Source organism: Beauveria bassiana, assembly GCF_000280675.1.
Source record: "Beauveria bassiana ARSEF 2860 unplaced genomic scaffold BBA_S00012, whole genome shotgun sequence".
NCBI classification, from domain to species: Eukaryota; Fungi; Ascomycota; class Sordariomycetes; order Hypocreales; family Cordycipitaceae; genus Beauveria; species Beauveria bassiana.
In genome coordinates this window covers 406189-423750 of record NW_007930847.1, presented here as the reverse complement: position 1 = coordinate 423750, position 17562 = coordinate 406189, and the positions used below count along the sequence as shown (strand labels likewise).

At 51.9% G+C, this 17562-nt stretch overlaps 1 protein-coding gene across 1 annotated transcript in view; it reads left to right on the top strand.

Moving 5' to 3' along the window:
- Positions 1–3206: 3206 nt before the first annotated feature.
- The window catches only part of BBA_05020 (amino acid adenylation domain-containing protein), a gene marked incomplete at both ends in the record, with an annotated part of 14674 nt that continues 318 nt past the window's right edge, over positions 3207–17562 (top strand). Inside the window, 2 exons of the mRNA XM_008600117.1 lie at positions 3207–4168; positions 4225–17554. Coding sequence (XP_008598339.1) covers positions 3207–4168; positions 4225–17554 — 14292 coding nt within the window. The remainder of the gene's footprint in view (positions 4169–4224; positions 17555–17562) is intronic.

Here is a 17562-nt window from a genome sequence, read left to right as displayed (position 1 = left end):
GCCATGCTCGTAGCAGTGTCTGCCGATTTCAGCCGTAACTGGGGACCCTTCATGGACCTGATGGAGCTCGATTAACTAGTCGGTGCTTTGTAACTATTATTGCGTTCTACTGGCACTAAGGTCATCTAGGTAGGGGAGGGAGAATCACGAGTTGCCGGCGCCAAAGACAGCGTTTCCCAAGGTTGCTTGCTATTAGTGGCCCCGTTGTTCGGCATTCAACAACCCCACGCGGCCACGTTTAAATAGTTACTGGCGTGGGCTAATAGGAAATATCTCCGCGCAGAGGTTTGGCAGATAAGGTGACATTGGACCAGTGAGTTCTGCAGCTGTCAGGGCGAGGCGGTCTCGTCCCGGCCGGCTGCTTTGAGACGACCCTAGACGCAAGTTCCTTGTCCAAGGTTGTTCAATGGAGCCGCCGGCATAGCTGGCAGCAACTTCGGACATAGTCCAGCGCTCCGCATGAGCTCGGAGAACGGTGTCTCATTAAGAACAAGAGAGAATAAAAAGGCACAGGCAAGTATGCAAGCGGAGCCCCTCTGGGATGCTTAAATGCAGTGTAACATCCACATGCGCTGCTTGGCGGAATTTGCCTGTGCCGTTCAGCTGCTCGAATTGGAGTACGCATCCAGGGGAGCAGTGGAGGGGGGGAGGATGACGCTTCGGTTGGCTTGTTTTGGATCTTGGTAAATTGTTCATCCGCGCCCACTGCGCAGGAACTGACCAAGAACCCTCGTGTGTGCGCCCCCCCCCCTCATATAGCGTGCTTGGCTTGTCGCAACCTGGCCAACCTTGGAAAGATGCAGTCGCAGATCAAGAAAGCCGAGAGATTCGCGCATCTGAAGAAGCCATAGAAAACAATAATGTAGCAAATAAGAGCGCCAATTCCAACACTGTAGCCAAGGCTTCCGTTTTTCGAGGGAGGGGTGCGAAACAACTTACATTGTCTTCTTCTCGCCAGCGCTATGTGGGGGGTGAGCGAATTTTTTATCTGATGATCAGATAAAAAAAAAAAGGATCTGATAAGATCCAGACCTGGCACACACACCCAAGCTGCCCACCACCCGCTCATCTGCACGGCCCTTGCCCGCCTCGTCGTGAAAAATTTTCGTTTTTTTTTCTCCTTGAGCGCCGGACCGTGGCCTTGGTTTCTCTTGCGATGGGAGGCAAGCTTATATACTCCACACCGAGCGACTGATGTGCACCCACTGCGCTCAATTGCCGGCTACACGACCCACACGCACCTCCTCCAAGTCGTCGTTCCCCTCTCAGACAAACAGTCATCTGTACCAAGGTGACCGCTTCTGCTTCCCGGCATGCCATGGCGCCGACGGATGCCTGTGAATCTTTGAGGGGGGTAAATTTTGAGCCCGCGCCTAGGCTGCGGGCGCCTTGTGATGGGTGGACTAATAAACTATGTAAAGCCAACTAGCCCAAAAGCGAGCTTGGTTAATAAGTCGTGCAGAGACTACGTAAATCCGCGGGCCGGGGGGGCGGTGGAACCTTGTCTTGCATTTGGGCTAGTTTGCAGCTTTGCTGCTCTTTCGTTGTTGCGACTTGGAAGTCGTCAGTTAACCCAAGCCCTCCCTGCATGACCCCTCTCCTGCGATGGCGCGCCACTTCCATTATTTTTTGGTTAGTGGCTCGCAGCTTGCTGGATCCAGGATGCCCAGGCTGGCCAAGACGAGGTGTTTAGGTATCCAAGGCGATGGAGTATATACTGTGATTGCGTTATAATCCTCGAACAAGCGAGTGGGTGGGTGAACGCCCACCTGCCAACAGCGTCTGTGCAGAAACTCACATCCCGCAAGAATTTGGGGGGCGCGAGTACCATCCCGTCGTGGTGTCATTGTCGCAGCGAGTCTGCGATAGTGGCGGTCGCAGGACTCGCAGACTCGAAGACCGTTTAGGCTGCTTCTCCGATAGCTCCGCACGAGCTGTATGTATGTACGAATGGCAGCGTGTATCATGATGTATGATGTATGCAACGGCACGGTGCCACTCCTTATTAGCGTATGCCCTGGTCGCATCGCCTCGTCATGGACAAAGGCCACCCGCCTTGTGCTTGGTGGGTTGGGAGGTGGCTGTCTGGGAATAAAGTTGTACCTGGCGGGAAAAGGCGTACGTAGTGCACTGTTAGTTAGTCTGTTCACACTGTAGCTCTCTGTCCCATTGCGTTGGCCTGCCGTCCTTTTTTTCCCTCTTGCACCAAACACAGGGGAATAGCACGGGCTCGCTCCCTTCTCACTCCCACCACCACCATCATCAACCATCACCACCCAAGCCCAAGCCCTCGATCTGCATCTCAGACAGCTCATGTGGCGGATCCCTGCCCAGCCACGCTTGTGAATTTCGCATCTGCTAGCCAAGTGCTAGGCCAACTTAGAAGCTCCACGCGAGACAGCCTGGGCCACCGCGCTGCCGCCCACCCTATACCAATCCATTACACTCCGCATTTTCCATCCTTCAGCCTAATTCTTATTAACCCGCAACCTGTTTAATGCAACCAAACCCCCAACGGCCGGTCGCATACAACTGCCCTTGCTGCAGCCAGCCATCCCGTTCAAGTGATTCATACTCCTGACGGCGTGATCTGGGCGCCGTCATCGAATCACAACGCTGCGCTGAATAATTGCTGAGCTCTGACAGGCCACCGCCAATGCAAGTGCCCCACAGAGGCCACGACCACTGTCGACCAGCAACTGTCAAACAGATTGCTTTCGATTTGTGATCACGCAATAATATTTGATTTACCATCCTTTTCATTGGCTCATGAGATTCATCTGTCTCCCTTGCTGGAGTCTGCGCGATTGTCCGAATTACATACCTCCACACGCAACGCCGCAGACTATCCCTGCGATCCCAAGCTTCTGCAAGGGTAGATGTATCGAACGAAGCCCGGAACGTACCGTCCGTCTGCACGGCTGATGATAGCATGATTTTGTTTTGCTGACCCTCGTCGTAAAGAGCAATATTGACGTGGCTGTTTATGACTTTTCACGCTTCCCGCGGTCCCTCGTCCTAGCATGCGCCGGCTGCGCGTTGTGACAAGTCATGCACGCAGAGAACTATTTACCACGACTCCACATGAAAGCCAGCTATTCTTAAACATACAAGTCAGGCTTTGAGCGTGCGCAGTCCGAGCCAGCAGCACCATCTTCTCGTTGACTATCAATTACCACACCAGACGAAAATAGCCTGCTGCAACCATGCATAGCGCCGCCGCAGGTCTTGGCCTGTCCGTCCTCAACCCGTCGCCCACAATACTGCCTGGGCCGACACTGTTGCACCAGCTCGTACGGCCTGCTTGCGACCACATTGCCCTGGAACACCTCTGCAAAGGTGAAATCACCAAATTCTCCTACAAGTCGCTTCATGATGCTTCTGATGCCCTGGCATCTCAGATTGCGCAGTCATGCGTTTCTGTCCATGGCCAGCTGATTGTCCCCGTGCTTTTACAGCAGTGCCCAGATCTATATATCACGCTGCTAGCTATTCTCAAAGCCGGAGGTGCATTTTGTCCCCTAAACTTAGACGCCCCTGCAGAGAGAGTTCAATTTATATTGAAAGACGTCGGTGCCAAGGTTGTCATTACTAGTCCAGAGCTGTCCGCCAGGATACCTCGAGATGCGGGAGTTGAGCTTCTTTACGCCTCCGACAGCTATGAAGCAATCGTTCAGCATCATCAGGCCGTGACACGGCAGATTACGCCGCACAATTATGCCTACGTAATGTACACTTCGGGGTCGACGGGCACGCCCAAAGGTGTCTCAATATCCCACTCGGCAGCCACGCAAGCCCTCCTCGCTCACGATGCTCACATTCCGCGCTTTTCAAGATTCTTTCAGTTCGCAGCGCCTACATTTGACGTCTCCGTCTTTGAAATCTTCTTCCCTCTCTTTCGCGGCGAGACGCTCATCAGTGCCAGTCGTCAAGAAACTTTGGACGATCTCCCCGCTGTGCTACGGCAAGCGAGCGTTGACGCTTGCGAGCTCACGCCAACAGTGGCGGCGAGCCTGCTGCGAAAGAGAGAAAATGCGCCACAGCTCAAGCTTTTGCTGACAATCGGAGAGATGCTGAACCCGCTGGTGGTCAAGGAGTTTGGTGGCACCACTGACAGAGGAAGCATTCTGTGGGCAATGTACGGGCCGACGGAGGCAACGATTCACTGGTCAGTACAGGAAGTGCCGATAATAACTCTTGAAAGCCATGCTGATACGCAAATAGTACATTACAAGGTGACTTTCAGTCGAATTACTCTACAGGAAACATTGGCATTCCGCCAGAGACCGTATCTTGTTTCATAATCAAGCCAGCAGCTGACGATTATGATCCAACAAGCTTTGACTTACTACCCGCAGGTGATGTTGGCGAACTTGCGGTCGGTGGTCATCAGCTCGCGTCCGGGTACCTCAATGATGAGCTAAAAACCAACAAAGCGTTCATCGAGTCGCCGTACGGTCGTGTGTATCGTACTGGCGACAAAGCAAAGATGAATCAAGATGGCACGCTCGAATGTCTGGGCCGCATATCTGATGGGCAGGTCAAGCTCCGCGGCCAGCGCATTGAGCTGGGGGAGATTGAGCATGCGGCCATGAAAACGAGCGGATGCCACGGAGCTGCTGCGAGAGTGATTGGCGGAATACTGGTGCTTTTCTGTGCTGTAGATGCCTGCGTATCAGAGGTTGATATTCTACAAAGCTGCAGTCAATGGCTGCCACAATTCATGATACCCGGCGACGTGGTGCTCTCGGAGGAGCTGCCAAGACTACCTAGCGGCAAAGTCAATGCCAAAGAATTACAACGGCAATTTGAGCAATCAAAGGCTCAAGAGGGGCAATCCGCCGATTTGAAAAAGTCTACAGAGCCTGAGCTATTACAGGTGCTGCAAGATTGTTTCGGATCGCAGCTCAGTCTTCAGACTGAGCTAGCTCGAGCCGGACTGGACTCTCTCACAGCAATCGGACTCTCTTCCGACCTGCGTGACGCTGGTTATGATGTCCGAGCCGTGTCGCTACTGAAAATGAAGACAATCGGACATCTCGTCTCCTCAATAAAGATAATTGACGAGGCAGATGGAGACAACGAGGGAACTAGGACCTCTGTCAGCTGCCTTGAAAAATTGGCCGAGCTCAAGTCCAAAGAACTCAAGCTCGAGATGTCCTATCGCAACGTTCAAGATATTATCCCATGCACCAATCTCCAAATCGCCATGCTCTCTGAATCAATACGCAACCCCGGGGCGTACTGGAATGCGGTGGATCTGGAGCTATCCACGACAGCCGCTGCCGAGGACATATGCCGGGCCATTCATGCTATTGTTGAGCAAAACGAGATCCTCCGGACTGGATTTGTGCAACACGACTCCACAATTTACTCTGTGATTTTTGATGCGATCAACTCAGATTGTGTCAGGATAGCTGATGAAATGGAATTGGTGCCACCGAAGAAGAGTAATCCAGATCTACTGCGCCCATTGCAGATTCGCATCAAGAAGGGTGCCAAGGGCAACTCTTACAACATGCAGGTACACCTGCACCACGCAATTTACGACGGCTGGTCTCTTGATCTTTTCAAGTCTGATCTTGCAAGAGCTATCGGCAGCGAAGGACTGCCATCGCGGAATCAATTCCGAGACATGGTTGCTTTCTCCTTGTCGCAGAAACGCGAGCAGTATGACGAAAAAGCCAGGGTATTCTGGGCTGACTACCTCTTTGGATGGAACAAGCCCCCCTTTCCCCGACTTATACCTCGAGCAGTACCTTGCGGGACGATTCAGTCGAAAACGTACAGACACTCTCTACCGAGCTCAGCCAACCAGGCATACAATGGAAGCGCCCAGGTGCCGTTTCAGGCAGCTCTTTCGCTGGTCTGGGGCGGTATCCTTGGCTTACAGGACGTCGTGATAGGCTCTGTAACCTCTGGGCGCACTATTCCTGTAAAAGGCGTCGAAAACATCATGGGGCCTTGCATCAGCTCATTACCCCTCCGTGTGAATATGGAGCGCATGAATACCATCGATGATCTTGTCAATAGCATATCGTCGAGCAATCGTCACATGATGGAGCACTCAACCCTGTCGCAACTTGCCGTCAAGAAGAGTATCAACATGTATGGTGCAGAACAGTTGTACGATGTGCTATTTGTCTACCAAGAGTCTCTTGAGCAGCGAAAGCAGACAGGCAGCATCGTTCAAGAGATTGCGCATCTTGACAGGCTAGAAACTAAACTAGTCCTCGAAGTGCAACCCATTCAGGACGCTGTCGTCCTCCAAGCAACTTTCCACGATGACTATTTTTCGTCCGAGTCGGTGGAGAAGATACTGAGCCAGGTCGCCGAGATATCCTCAGCTATCCTTGAGAACCCACATTCTCTACTGGAGTCAATGCGCTCGATGGAGACAGATGTTTCGACTTACAATATGAAGTTGGAAAAGATGGATCGCGACTCACAGCCGGATAACCTTGCTGGCGTCGTGGAACGAGCAGCAACCCGCTTTGGCGATCGCACGGCTGTTTCTTTTGCTACACAATCATCGGCTACTACTATGGAAGCAACAAACATTACATACACAGACCTCAATCGAAATGCGAATTGTATCGCCCACTTCCTCCTGAGTCAGAAAGTACAATCCGGCGAGGTCATACCCATCATCATGAACAAATCCATTCGCCTCTATACCACCATTTTGGGTATAATTAAAGCGGGTTGCGGCTATCTACCGCTGCTGCCCTCCACACCGAATGCCCGAATACTGGAAATCTTTAACCAGTCAGGATCCCGTCTCTGCCTTGCTGATGAGGATTCGATAAGCAATATTCCTCCTTCAACTACTGTTCGCACGATCCTCATCGACGAGGAGTCGATGGAAGACTATCCCGTCGAGAACCCATCCATCGACATCAATAGTAGCAATACGGCCTATGTCATCTACACATCTGGGACAACAGGCACACCAAAAGGTGTCACCGTCAGCCACAAGAATATCGCCAGCAACGTCACTTATCTCGGAGTTGAGTACCCAGACTCTGCCAAGGCATCTTCAAATTTTCTGCAAGCCTGCTCGCAAGCCTTTGATGTCTCGGTATTTGAGATATTCTTTGCATGGCATAAAGGCATGTGTCTGTGTGCTGCGTCGAATGATGTTCTGTTTGCGGATATCGAGGAGGCCATTCGGCAATTCGAAATCACTCACCTGAGCCTCACACCAACCATTGCATCACTCATCGATCCTTCCAATGTACCAAGCGTCGAGTTTCTAGTAACTGCTGGTGAGCCGATGACCAATGCTGTCAGTGAACGGTGGAACAAGTATCTATGGCAAGGCTATGGCCCATCTGAAACGACAAATATCTGCTCCGTCAAGAAGATGTCTTCAGACGACTACATTGAACATCTTGGGCTGGTATTCAACAACACTTCGGTTGCAGTTCTGCAGCCAAAAGGGTTATCAACTCTCCCCATTGGCTGGGCTGGTGAATTCTGTTTTGGCGGCGATCAGGTTGCGACTGGCTATCTCAATATGCCACGTCTGACTGCCGAGAAGTTCATCCAGCACCCAAAATATAGCAGGCTCTATCGGTCAGGAGACTTTGGTCGTATGCTTCCAGATGGATCTTTAGTAATCTTGGGCCGCATCGATGATCAAGTAAAGTTGCGAGGACAGCGCATTGAAGCTGCAGAAATCAACGGTATCGTGTCGCGGGTCTCTTCCGCAACAGCGGCCGTGACACTGGTACTGAAGCAGATAGACTCCATGGGTGAATGGCTGGTGACATTTTATGTCCAAGACAAGGACGCGGAAGATTTTCGCATCCTGGAACCGAATGCCTCTGCGCATCATCAGATCTTTGCAGAGCTGCATGCAAAGCTGCTGTCATACATGGTACCGTCGTACCTTATCCCCGTTTCGCGCATTCCTCTTACCTCCAGCGGCAAAGTTGACAAAAGAGCCATCAATACCACATTCACGCAGTTGTCGAAAGACTATCTCAAAACAGTTGCGCATAACTCTGTCAAAGAGGATGACGAAGACTGGAACGATACAGAACAAGCGATTGCCTCACTTATAGCAGCCTCGCTCAAAATTTCTCGCAACGACATTGGCAGATGGACGCCGCTCGCAATTCTGGGACTGGACTCTCTTTCGGCTATTCAAGTTTCAAGAAGCCTAACGAATGAATTCAGAACTACTGTATCCATTTCGTGTATTTTACAGCATCCTACCATTGCACAGCTTGCCAGGAAGCTGCATTCCAGCCATGAAAGCGGCGACGTTGCTATTGTAAACGATTTCTTCAGCCAAGAATTTCAGCAGTCTGTCACAGCTGTACTTGCAGAAGAAAACAAAGAGGTTGTTGAAATTCTGCCATGCTCTCCACTCCAAGAAGCCATGGTGTCTCGCGGAAAGACGAGTTACTACAACAAGTCGCTCCTACGCCTTCATATTGATCCCTATAAGATGAGAGGCTACTGGCAGCACATGTGCGAGCGCCACAGTATCCTGCGCACATGTTTTATGGCTACCAATAGCTCGAGCTATCCCATTGCACAAGTGTCACTGGCGAAATGGGAGTTGCCGTGGCATGAATTTACCGTGACGCAGCCGTCCCTCGAAGACGCTATCCGCGATCATCTTGCACTGGTGCCGGAACCTCTGGAGACAAATACCCCTCCTCTATCTTTAGCTCTGATTCGATATGGGGAAATTCGGTTTCTCTCCTTCATCTGCCACCACGCACTGTATGATGGCGTTGCAATGGAGTGCCTCTGGCGCGAGGTCGAATCTCTTGCCCGCGGTGAGCAGCTGAGACCTTCTGTGGCTCAAGGCCCATTCATCAGCGAGATTATGAAGCTGCCAAGCACTAGCCAAACATTCTGGAAACAACAATTCTCCAATTTCCAGCCCTCTGTTCTATTTCGGAAGCCCAACGGAAAGGCGGTCCAGCAAGCCACACACAGTCTGACTGTTGAGAGGTCTCTCCACAAGACACAGCACCAGATAAAGTCTCTCGGCATTTCTCTTCTTGCTCTGTGTCAGGCTACTATGGCGAGATTGCTGGCAGTAGTGAGTCAAAAGAGTGATGTTTGCTTTGGCAATGTCATGAATGGTCGAACAATTGGGCTCGAAGGCATCGAACGTCTGGTAGCGCCTTGCTTCAACACAGTGCCTATTCGTCAAGACATGCCAGATACGCTGTCAAATATTGATCTAGCCAAGAGCTTGCTGGCTCTGAACACGAGCATGCTGGAACATCAGTTTACGCCTCTGCGCCAAGTTCAAAAGATTGCAGCGACAGAGAGGAGGAGCCTTTTCGATAGTCTTCTTCTCGTGCAGCAGCCTCTTCAAGAGATGGATGTCAATGTTTGGACGCTAGAAGAAGACGCGGGAGTCATGGACCTGCCACTTGTCTGCGAAATCACTCCTTGCCCGAACCTCAACACGCTAGTGCTCGACGTACATTACGACATGTCTGCGGTGCCGCATGTCGCGGCCGCAGGAATCGCGAGTCTGTTCGAGCACATACTCCTGCAGATTCTCGAATCGCCACATGCTGTACTGGCTAGACGCAGCATTCCTGAGCCGTTGCTTGAACAAGTGCACCTAAGACAACCTTTTTTCTTTGACGACAGTGAAGATCAGTATGAGACGGAGGATAGCGACTCTTCCTGGACCGACGAAGAGCTTGCTGTCCGAGCCGTTCTATCTGAGCTCTCTCAAACGCCTACGCAGCGTATCGACCGTACCACCAGTCTGTTCAAGCTCGGCCTTGACAGTATCAATGCTGTTCAGGTAGCAGCTATCTTGCGCCAGAAGGACTACTCTATCTCGGCATCAGACATTGTTGAATGCCAGAATTGCTCGAAAATTGCCAGGAGAATCTTTGAAAACGGCTATCAACCTAAGAAAGAGATAGAGCTGCATGACTTTGCCGCCTTTGATGTCCAAGTGCGTCCAGAGCTGGATATAGCCGGAAACGGATACCGTTTGCTGCCCTGTACGCCCATGCAGTCTGCTATGCTGTCCGCCTATGTTTCGTCCAATGGAGTGCATTATCTCAATGAAATCAGTCTTGAGATGGACAAGGAAATTACTGCTCCGTTGGTGGCGGAAAAATGGGCGCAGTTGGTCGCTGTCCATGCGATGCTCAGGACTGGATTTGCATCAGTTCGGCACGCCGACTCTGCCTACGCCATGATTCAATACGAGAGCGTGCAGAGCGAACGATTTATACATGTTGACAATGGCGGTTTCAAACCCCGTGACTGGAAAGCAAGTGAAGCGAACAGCATACAGAAAAGCTGGAATTTGCCACCATGGAGGTTGGGCGTCACGACTAAAAATGGTGCAGTCAATGTTTATCTTATCATCCACCACGCGCTCTATGATGCAACTTCACTTCAAGAACTCTTGTCCAATTTTGGGAGACTATTGAATAGCAACAAGACCCTACCCGTGGAAGATGTCGATACCGGCCTTTCTGCGGTGCTGCACCGCACCGCAGGTGAGCAGGAAGAAGCTTCCGCGTTTTGGCGTCAACTAGGAGAGCAAGCAACAATCAACCGCTTCCCACTTCTTACGCCGCTCAGAGAAGCAAACAGAGAGATTCTGATTGAAGAAATGACCTCTACATTAACGAGCCCAGATCTACACCAAATGACAAAGAGCCTGGAGATTTCTGTGCAAACAGCGATCCTGGCCTCATGGTCAAGACTTCTTGCGGCTTATACCGGAGAGGAAGCCGTCATCTTTGGCGTCACATTTTCCGGCAGATCTTGCGAGGCAACACTTGGTACACCAGTCCCCTGTCTGACAACTGTGCCAGTAGTTGCTCAAAACCTCGGGTCGAACAGGGACCTCTTAAGTCAGATGATGCGCACAGCTTCTGACATTTATCAACACCAATATCTTCCCCTCAATCGCATCCAGAAGGAAATGGGCTACCCAGCTACTGCTCTCTTTGACACTCTTGTCGCATACCAGAAGATTGAAAGCGAGGCTAATGATCGGCCTTGGGTTCAAAAGCAAGACGACGCAGCTGCCGAGTTTCCTGTGTCGCTCGAGGTTGAACCCAGGGATGACGATAGCATATGCTTGCGAATTACTTATTTCAGCGACATTCTGCCCTCTGACCAAGCAAAATTGCTGTTACGACAATTTGACGCCACCATGGAAGATCTTCTCGTGAATCCCGATGGCCACCAGCATGATCTACACAATTATCATCCAGACATCTTTGCCATTTCTCCACCGCTCGAACCTACCATGAATGCGCCCGTTGAACTTTTGCACCAATTTGTGGAAGTTCAGGCAAAGCTCAATCCTGACAAGATTGCTCTAGAGCACGTCAGTGGATTCCGGGGCAAAGAGCCGATTCGCGATCAGTGGACATTTGCTCAGTTGAATTCCATTGGCAACAAGGTCGCAAACATGCTGTCGAGTCGCACTGAGGCGGGTAGCATCATTGCGATTCACTTTGACAAATGCCCCGAAGCGTACTTTGCAATCCTGGGTATCCTGAAGTCTGGCTCTGCTTTTGTTGCTCTAGACTTTAGCGCACCCAGTGCACGAAAACAATTTATTTTGCAGGATTCACGAGCGCCCTGTCTCCTCACTAGCGAAGACAACGTCATCGAGTTTGAAGTGCCTTGCCCAGTCATTGTAATCGACAATGCCCTTCTTTCAGATTATGCTGAGACACCATGTGAGGTTAACAACACCCTCACGCCGAGCAGCACCTGCTATTGTTTATATACTTCAGGAACCACTGGCACTCCGAAAGGTTGCGAAATCACGCACGAGAACACAGTTCAGTGCATGATGGCTTTCCAAGACCTCTTTCATGGCCACTGGGCTGATGACTCTCGTTGGCTCCAATTTGCGGCACTGCACTTTGACGTCTCAGTCCTTGAGCAGTACTGGAGCTGGTCTGCTGGAATCACAGTTGTTTCAGCCAAGAAAGATTTGATCCTCGACGACCTGATTGGTTTCATCAACAACGCCAACATTACACACATTGACCTGACGCCGAGCTTGGCCAGACTCACTCATCCCGAGACGGTTCCCGGTCTTTGTCGCGGCGTCTTTATCACTGGTGGAGAACAGTTAAAGCAAGAGATTCTGGACGCTTGGGGGTCCAAGGCCGTCATATACAACGCCTATGGCCCAACCGAAGCTACGATTGGTGTCACCACCTACCAGCGTGTACCGCAAAACGGCCGCCCTAGCAATATCGGCAGACAATTCCGCAACGTGGGATCATACGTATTTCACAAGGACACGGAGATTCCAGTGCTCCGAGGCGGCGTTGGAGAGCTCTGCATCAGCGGCAAGCTAGTTGGCAAAGGCTACCTGAACCGACCACAGCTGACGGACGAAAAGTTCCCGACACTCGAGTCTTTTGGCGAAAGAATCTATCGAACCGGCGACTTGGTTCGCATTCTCCATGATGGATGCTTTGAATTTCTGGGCAGAGCTGATGATCAAGTAAAGCTACGTGGTCAGAGACTGGAACTGGGCGAGATTGACCACGTCATTCGGTCTGTCAAGAATATTCATGACGTGACCACACTGGTCACAAAGCATACCTCAAGCGGAAAGGATGTCCTCGTTTCTTTTATTGTTGAAGAGAAAATTCCTGACACACCTCTGGTTGTCCTTGCAGACAACAGCAGCATCAGCACGGACGCGAGAAATATGTGCAGGGACAAACTCCCGAGTTACATGGTTCCGTCCTACTTCTTGAAGCTGCCATATATTCCTTTGTCGCCCAACAACAAAGCAGAAGCCAAGTTGCTCAAGAAACTCTTCTCCGAGCTCTCGCAAGAAGATTTGATCAAATTCGGCTCCGCTGCTGTCAAGCGCGACCTATCCAAGGATAGCGCAGGCTACCAGAAGCTCATCTCCTCGCTGGCACAATTTTGCAACCTGGATACCGCTACCATTGAAGATTCTGCAAGCGTTTTTGACTTTGGCGTCGACTCGATAACAGCGCTGTCGCTGTCCGCTTTTCTGGTTGAAAAAGGAATGTTCGCCGCCTCTCCTGCATTGATCCTTCGCAACCCCATCGTGGCTGATCTTGCTGTCGCACTGTCCACCGCCTCTTCCCACGATACATCGGCAGAGGTCAAGCGAACTAGACAGAGAGTCCAGGCCTTTGAACACAAGTACAAAGCCCGTGTTTGCAGAGATCTCGGTGCGCCGCCATCGGATATTGAGTACATTTATCCGTGCTCGCCCCTGCAACAGGGGATGCTCGCCAAAACGGCGGTTGAAGATGGGGAAGGAGCATACTTTAACGTCTTTAAGTTTCATTTAAAGCCCGGCGCTGTCGTCTCGTCTGTACGAGCTGCACTCAACAAGCTCTTTGAGCAGGAACCGATTCTTCGGACAACCTTTTTGCATACTCCCGATGGATATGTCCAAGTCGCCCGCCGGGGCATCAGCCTGCCGTGGAACGAATGCTCTCTCGCTGAAGATGGGAGAATTGAAGAAGTTGTTGAGTCTCTGTGGCACGCCTGGGTAAAGGAAAACAGTGACCGCGTGCACACGCCAATAAAAGCTACCTTCGTCACCGACACCGACGTCAACATGATTGTGTTGCACATTTTCCATGGATTATACGATGGCACAAGCTTCGATTTAATGATGACCCGGCTTACAAATCTTTGCAACAATGTCGAAGCCAAAGCAGGCCCATCGTTTGCAGATGCCCTCATCCACGGCCCACTGAGAAACCACGACGAGTCGAAACAAGCATGGATAGAGCATCTAAAAGGCTGGTCTTTGTCTTTGCTAGCGCTCCCCAAAGAGGAAAAAAGCGTTAGACCGATATCTCATACACGAGTTCTAAGTGCATCGAAGCTCGAAGCACTTCGGTCGATCAAGAACGTCACCATGCAGTCTTTGCTTCTTGCTGCCTGGGTGTCGACTCTTCAGAAGCACAGCCATGGCAATGCCACGACGGGAGTCATCATTTCGGGTCGATCCATTGCAATGCCAGGTGTAGAAGAGACGATCGGACCACTCTTCAATACGCTTCCATTCTTTGCTAATTTTTCGTCTGCACCGACGTGGCACTCCCTTCTTCAAAGATGTCAAGACTTTAATGCTACGGTCCTCGAGGACCCTCATGTGCCTTTGCAGCAACTACAAAAGTGGATATCAAACGGCAAACCGCTATTTGAAAGCCTCTTTGCCTATCAAATCGAGGATCGGAGGAATCAACGGGATGATCTGCCATGGATAGTTGAGGATGGCGGTCTGAATCCCGACTATTCCTTGGCGTTGGAAGTCACAAAGCGCGGTGATGACACCATGCAGCTCCTTTTGGTTGCAAAGAATGACTTGGCAAGTGAAACAGTGCTGAAAAACATCCTGGATGTGTTTGAAGACATGCTCGCGAGCGTTGAAACTGACGCAGCCATTCCTGTTCAAGTGGAAACGGCTTTAGTTGATGCATTGAAATCGGAGCAGGTAAAGACTATAAAGGAGAACGTGGAAGAAGTATGGGGCCCGGCTGCCGACGTTTTGCGACGAGAGGTTGCAGCTCTAGCCAACATATCAGAGGCTGAGATTGCGCCCTCGACTACCTGGCTTGAGCTTGGCCTGGACAGTATTGACGCGGTCCAGTTCTCTGCTCGGCTAAAAAGACACCATATGATTATTAGTCCCTCGGCAATCATGAAAGGGTGGTCGATGGCATATCTGTCAAGTTTAGTCATGCGATTGACAAACGGCGATGCATCGTGCGAATTGGACAATCTGCGAGAGATCAAATCCAAGCTCCGCCGCTATGTCGAGGCGACTGGGTTTGACATGACAGAGGCTGACGACATTCTCCCTACAACGCCACTTCAAGATGCCATGGTGTCTGGCATGATTGAATCTGATTTTACGTGGTACTTTAATCATGAAGTGCTGAAAGTCGCTCCCGGCGTTGATGTTGACAAGCTTCAAGCGGCCTGGTCCAGGCTCTTTGACATGACTCCGATCCTGCGAACCGGCTTTGTGGAACTCGTCGATCCGCAGGCGTCGGCAGTCTATGCGCAGGTCGTATACAACTCGTCTCCCGTCATCTCCGACGTGACTGTTACCTCGTTGGAGGAGTTGCAAGCCATCCAAGAACAAAGCAGAGCACATGCCAGTCAAGGCGGAGCCAAACGAAATCTCGCGCGAGTCGTACGTGCTCAGCTCGGGGAAACGACATTCTTTGTGCTCTCCATCTCGCATGCTCTGTATGACGGTTGGTCTCTGGGCTTGTTGCACCAGGACCTGAAATCCCTGTATTATGGTGAATCGGTGGGCAGGCCATCACCAGATCAGTTTTTGTTCAAGTCCAACGCTTCATTAACCCCGGAAGCGCAAGGCTTCTGGACCAATTATCTTGAAAAGGCGCGACCGACAATTATTCCCCAAGTCGAACCAGATTCGTCCAGTGTTGTAAAAGCAGAGGGATTCTCTTCGACTACACTCAGCGATATAAGCCGCTTCTGTCGGGAGCAAAAGATTAGCCTCCAATCGCTCTGCCAAGCCTGCTGGGCCATTATTCTCGCGCGCACAACGCGCTCACTCGACGTCGTCTTTGGCTCAATCCTATCGGGACGCGACTTTGATGGAGCTGAAGATCTCTTGTTTCCCACGATGAATACCGTCGCCGTCCGATGCATCTTGCATGGATCCATCAGCTCGTTCCTGCACTACATGGAGGACAATCTTGGCGAGCTGCGGTCGTATCAAATGGTTCCGCTGCGCAAGGCTACGACGGCTGCCAAGGCGGCTGGAAAGGACTTGTTCAATTCTTTGTTTCTGCTGCAAAAGACGCCTGCAGAAAGCAGCTCGGGGTCGCTTTTTCAATCTGTAGAAGGATCGTCGGGCGTGGACTATCCCGTGTGCGTGGAAGCGGCGGCCAGTGGAGAGGTTTTGGAGTGGACGGTTGCGTGCCAAGGCCAGTCCCGCGATGGAAGATATGCAAAGGAGTTGCTTGCGGAGCTGCATACTACTCTTGACTACGTTTTGAGGCATGCAGAGGAAGATGTGGTCAGCTTTTCTCGCGCAGGCACCCGGATCTGTGGATCTCAGCCCATTGCCTTGGCTGAAGATGACGATGAGATTCCACAGATTGACAAGTACACATCCTACGAGTGGAACGCTACGTCTCTAGCAATCAGGAAGGTCTTGAGTCAAGTCTCCAACATCCCCGCGGATGCCATTGATGCTTCCAGCACGCTGTATCACCTGGGTCTCGACTCCATCACCGCCATCAAAGTCTCGACTCTTCTCAAGCAGAGGGGCATCTTCCTCCGGCCGACGCAGCTGGTACGGTCCAGCAGCATCGCGCACATGGCCGAGCAAGTAGCCGCGTTGGGCAGCTTCGAGCCGCCTCAAACAAATCTGAGCTGGCAGGCGTGGACGCCGCCAAAGAATGCCGACGCGGACGGTATCTTGAGCGAAGCGGGCATATTGAAAGGGCAGGTCGAGCACGTATTGCCCGCGCTGCCGATGCAGGTGTACATGATGAGCATCTGGCAAAACACAAATGGCAACATCTTTTACCCGGAGTTTACCTATAAGCTTTCGGGGCCACACACCGCCACGGATGTTCGAAATGCTTGGGCGCGAGTGGTGGAGCAGCTACCGATGCTGCGCACATGTCTTTTTGCTACCGGACAGCAGGATTTGCCTTTTATTCAGGTCATACTCAAGCCTGGCATGTCGCATGCCGGTGTGCAACCTTTTGTTCGTATCGAGATTGACCAGACACCTGGATCGCCGGAAACCCTACTACGGCTGCGCATCCACCACGCACTCTACGACGGAGTCAGTCTGCCCGCCATCACGGATACCCTGCTCCATCACCTCAAGGGCGACGCATCTAGAGATGCGGCGCCGATTCATCAGTGGGCACACACGGTCACTGCTCGACACGACGAAGCGCACATGGCATCTCGCAAAGCTTTCTGGACCCAATACCTCGATGGGTGTAGCGACGCCTCGAGGCCGGACAACGACATGACTGGCTCTCGCACGTCGCTCTTTCAAGAAGGCGCCTTTTCCTGCGCATCCGCGCTGACCGACCTCGCCGCCCGCAATGGCATCAGCCTGCAGTCCCTCGTCCTCGCCGCCTACGCGCTCTCCCTTCCTCACACTGGCCAAGACGTTGTGCTCGGCGTGTACCTGGCCGGCCGCGCCGACGACCGCGTGCCGGACACGCTGCCCACGCTCAACCTGGTCCCGCTGCGCATCAAAGCACGTCATCGAGACGACCACGTTTTGGAAATGGCGCGGCGCGTGCACGAGGACATGCAGAAAATCACGGCCGACGACGCGGCCGGCAACGCGCAAGTCGGGCTGTGGGAGGTGGCGAGGTGGACGGGCGTCAAGATCGACCGGTTTGTCAACTTTTTGACGCTCCCGGCGGCGGCGGCGGCGGGCAAAGACGAATCCAATGTTTCGCTGCACCTCGCGCCAACAAGCAACCCCGTCAAAGAGGACGAAGCAGCCATGACTACATGTATTCACGATGCTGCCAAAAATGCAGTTCGCGATTATTACCCGGTACGTTG